The 5,000-nt window shown below is 38.2% G+C and overlaps 1 protein-coding gene across 2 annotated transcripts in view; it reads left to right on the top strand.

Moving 5' to 3' along the window:
- Window positions 1-5,000, top strand: part of LOC137971962 (arrestin domain-containing protein A-like) — a 51,009-nt gene that overhangs the window by 34,136 nt on the left and 11,873 nt on the right. For both annotated transcript variants that reach the window (XM_068818711.1, XM_068818712.1), the window contains exons 8-9: window positions 3,507-3,673; window positions 4,067-4,142. In XM_068818711.1, coding sequence (XP_068674812.1) covers window positions 3,507-3,673; window positions 4,067-4,142 — 243 coding nt within the window. The remainder of the gene's footprint in view (window positions 1-3,506; window positions 3,674-4,066; window positions 4,143-5,000) is intronic.

Raw genomic sequence — 5,000 nt, 5'->3', positions numbered from 1 at the left:
TAGCCTTGTGCATAAGAGCGCTAACGCCACTTTTGTGCAGTGACCTGTTTAGTTCGAATCTTAACCACTAGACTATTATTGCTGCAGATCTCTGAGAAAAGTGGGTGAGCAGCAACGTGGGTATAATTTAAAACTATGCAAAATCTCATAATGCATTATGCTTGTGTCAGGAGTGCGGGTGAAGCTATATCGAAGGCATTGATCGAGGATCGAGCACACGCGTTCATGGGACAGCGGTAGAAGAGTGTAGCACGTCTTCTAAGCTACATGTTTTACCGATACATAAACAGACCTTTACATTCATTCACTACTCATTTGTTTAGGTCTAATCATAGTTAGTCGAGGAGACTAATTAGGCCTGAGCTTAGATTAAATGAATGTTTAGATTTGTTTCTGTATTGGTAAAACGTGTAGCTTACAAGACGTGCAACACTCTTCGACCGCTGTCCCATAAACGCGTGTGCACGGTCCTCGATCAACGCCTTCGATATAGCTTTATCCCAAGAATGCACTCCAAGGTGATCAAAACAGGTTACTCTTTGGAGTAGCCTCACTTCGAGCAGGATTCATAAAACACACTGATGAATCATTGAACCATGAAATCTCTTAATCTTTAAATTCTTGAAAATGTTGGAGAAATCCCTCATCATTAATTTTGTCTTGAAAATAACTATTTGTATAGGTAATCGCATGATTTCGAGTACAATTTGGAATAAATAAGCTCAAGTAATTTTTTTCAAAGACGCACAAAATTGCACGAGCACGTAGCGCAAGTGCAATTTGTAGTCTTTCCAAAAATTTACAAGTGCTTATTTATTCCAAATTGCACGAGAAAAATCATGTAATTACTTATCAATAATATACATGAAAAAATTCGAGATGGTTAACTTAAGCAGAAGCAACGCGGTTTACCACACAATCACGGAAAAATTGCGCCATCCACGGCTCCCATTTAATTGGCTGTCAATGCAAAAATTTTACTTTATTGCACTTACCGGTATTTCAACTTTCTGCACTATTTCACTTTTCTGCGCCCTGTTTCGTATTAATTGACGCGCTCCCAGCCAATCGACGCGCTGAAATTTTTTCATGTATATTATCTTTTTTTTTTACAGAATAGGTCTTAGTTCACCAGAGTTGTGCAGTTTTAAATGATGAATGAACTGATAAGTGCATGCTCATGCACATAGCACCTGTAAGGTGATCACCTCCTCTTGAATCAATTATGGCCGTGTTTTCACGACATCCGTTGCCTCGCTTAACATTCCTGCAAGTGGTTGGTTTGCAGCCTTAGTTAAGTGACTTAAAAATGAAACGTGTTTTCACGGGTAAGATTAAATGAGGACAGACCACGTGCCAATACAATAATAATAATAATAATAATAATAATAATAATAATAATAATAATAATAATAATAATAATAATAATAATAATAAATAGCACGCCTGTTGTATTTCCGATTTGAATAGCCGCAAGCGACTCCTCATTGGCGGAAAGTAATTGCCAACTCGCTTAAGATTCCAGGTTTGGTGGCTTAAATTTAATGAGAATTAAATTGAAATTTGCCGACTCGATCAACGTTAAGCGAGTTGGGAAAGGAACTGTTTCCACGGAATTTTTGGTTGTCACTCGCTAAGCGACCTGATAAACCGCTCGTAAAAACGTGGCCTATAAAGCTATATAATAAAGACCTTATTAAGCTTGGATGTTTGGGCTTCATGGGAAAATCTCAAAATGAGTACTCACCATATTTGGACCGAGTGATAGCGAGATGTGAAGTGATGACTTCTTCCTGAATCAACTACATATGAAGTAATAGTTGTGGTTACACATGCCTTGGGTTTGCCGCCTTCTGGAGGGTAAATGAATTGGGTTTGGTTCAGCTCAGGTTTTATGTTACCGTTAGTGATGCGGTCACACAGTAAAAGAGTTCCCTTAGGGTAAAATAAATTACGGTATAATTAATATAATTAGGGATCTTCGTGTATACGGTGTGCTTTATGATTGGCCAAGCCACTTCAGGAAGCAGATAAAGCGTACTTTTCAGTTCAGGAACTGTCGTGGGAAGTTCTTTTGTTCTCTTTGATGTATCCATGCAAATATCCCCAAGACAGTTTCGGTCTATGGAAAGCGGTTACACACAAAAACGTCCTTGTCCGTGGGTAACCACAGCTATTGTTGAAAATTAACGAGCAGCAGTGTTTTATCGGGTTTATATCCGATAAAACACGTGCGGCGAGTTTCTTGAACGGCTTCAAAAACGTTCCACAAAAAGCGTCTCCCTCGGGAGTCCGAACAAAGGATCAAATTTTGACGGGAAGGTATTAGCATCCAAGAAAAACAATGCAGTGTGGTAATTTTAAAAAAGCATGTTTTTTTTCCTTCAGTCCGTATTCTTTGTTTTCAATGGTTAGAAATTTAAGAGTTCAGATAATTGAAAACTGCCGATGAAAAAAAGCAATGTCGGAAAATCCATTCCAAAATTAACACGATATGTCACAAAATGGTCTTTTGATATTTTCGCACAGTGGCAAACTGCAAGGCTGAACAAACAAGCAGCGAGCGAAGAAGCAGGGTTTGACGTTGAATGGGACAAAAGGCAAAGTCTAGATACGAACATTGTTAACATGACGGCAGAGTCGTAGAATTTTTTGGTTGACAAAATTTGTTGAAGAAGTTTGGAAGGAGGATGGGTAAAAATATCCACCCAGAAGTTTGTAATGGCTGAAATTTCGATGAAAATAATCAGGACTATGTCATAGAGATCGTTTCATTTGAAAATAAGCGATAATTATATTGTTTGCACATTCAGTCCTGCACTCCTCTGGAACTGAAATTATAGCCATCATCGGGATTTTCAGAATGATCATAGAGTACCGGGTATAGAGCGTTTTCACTCACGTGACCAGTAGCCATATTGGATTACTGAAACAAAAGAAAGTATTTGCATAAAAATAGAGTTCAATTCCCGGAGTATTAGTTTAGTGCACCATCATGGCCGCCATTCCTTTGTTTTGGAACACCAACATGGCCGCCGTGACGTAATTTGAAAACGCTCTATAAAGGTTCATACACGGGACGTTTTATCGATGTTTTGATAGGCTGTTAGCCTCATGAATTATTAATGAGCTTTTGAAGCTATTATAATAAAACAACTTTCTGCTAATAACATTGGATGTTTGGTCTTTAAATGGCAACTATCTCAAACTGAGGGTAGACTTTCATATACCGGACTAAAATGGCGGAAGACAAAAGAACCATTGTTATTCCGATTAGGCTTTGCTAATTAGGTATTGTTATATTCGCTTTGTTCTTTTGTTTTATGGACATTAATTATTTCGGATCCGGTACGTGAAAGACCAGCCCAAACTGAGGTCTTGCTTAGTTCTTCAGAGAGATAGCCAGGCCTCCGCTTTGTCTAATAAGTTCATAGTAATCTGTTCTATCAACCTTGTTACTCTCTCGTAAAAATAATGATTTATATATTGTGTCATTCGTTTGACAGCTTATAAGAGTGGTGAATCTTAAACCTCAGGACAGAGAGCTAAGTGCTTCGGTCAGCAGTCATGATAGCCACTTATCAGTTGCACCGGCCATCAGAATACCAGTTATCATAGACACTGTAACGGAGAGGTCACATGATGGATGTCAAGGCAGACAGATGAAAAACACGTAAATCGTAAATTACTGATCATAATGTGACGCGTAAAGAAGTTAGCAATGGCATCACCTACTGTTTTTAGTTTGTCAACCAGAGCCATTTTGGCTGTGGAAACAAAACTTGAAGCTTGTTTTGTCCTGGCCTGTGAATGTCCATTCAGTTGACTGACATAAAGGCCGATATGAGGAGAGGATATGAGGACGCAGCTGTACCGGTAGATGTAGATGTATTGTTGTTAGGCTAGTAATAGGAACTTTTTGCTTTCTTTATAAAAAAAGAGTTTCAAATGTTTTTTGTAGTAGCACTTGATTTTTATTGTTAAGTTTGTAGCTCTAATTTTATTATTTTCCTACTTTTTTATGATTTAATTGGGTTAAGATGCATGAAATATTTTCTTTTTGTAGAGAAATACCCCTCGACTTATGGGAGGAGATGACAAGAGTAGAATTTCAACCTTCTACTAATGGACAAATTGTTAAGGTATTACATTTTTTTTGAAAATTATTATTTAGTTTGAATTAAGAAGTAATAGGCATAGATTAAAATGAAAGTCATTACTTCTTTGGTTTTGTCGATATTTGTGGAACCACTTGTATTTAAAATGTCATAAATAATTATGGTTCCTCAAAGATTACATCAATTCATTCTCAGTGGTTTTGCTTGCCATTTATATGTAGAAAAGCTGTTGATTGCTGTGCGCTGAGACCACCATACGTATTCCATTTCAATTATTGATTTGGCAAGGGGAAAAAATGGAGTCTGATTCAAGAAAATAAGAACCATTCTAGCAAATTATGGAGTTTAATCAAGTCTGCGATTGGAAGTGATGTTAAAGCTGGCCAAATTCAATCTCTGGAAATTGACGGTGAAGTCATCACAGATCCAAAGCTAATCTCATCTAACTTTGCATTCTTCTTTAAGTCTATAATAACAAATCTACGGCAGACTCTACCAGTGCCAGCGGTCCCACCCAGTTGCTCTCCTAAACTACTAACAGGTGCGCAATTTAGTTTGACACAAATAACGGTGAATTTTGTTCACAAACAACTGAAATCACTGAACTCCAAGAAATCATCTGGTCTACCCGATATTCCTGTGCGGCTTCTAAAGGATGGGGCTGAAGCTCTGGCGAGACCCCTAACCCTACTTATGAACAGAACGATCAATGAAGGAACGCTACCGGCTGATTGGAAACATGCTATTGTCACGCCGGTTCATAAAGCTGGATCGAAATCGGATCCATCGAATTTTCGGCCAATCTCAGTACTTCCCGTCTTCTCCAAGATACCGGCTTGAACGGGCTGTCCACCGTATGGTCTACAACTATTTACAGGAGCA

This window comes from Montipora foliosa, chromosome 9, assembly GCF_036669935.1.
Source record: "Montipora foliosa isolate CH-2021 chromosome 9, ASM3666993v2, whole genome shotgun sequence".
Classification (NCBI taxonomy): domain Eukaryota; kingdom Metazoa; phylum Cnidaria; class Anthozoa; order Scleractinia; family Acroporidae; genus Montipora; species Montipora foliosa.
This window is presented reverse-complemented; position numbering and strand designations above follow the sequence as displayed.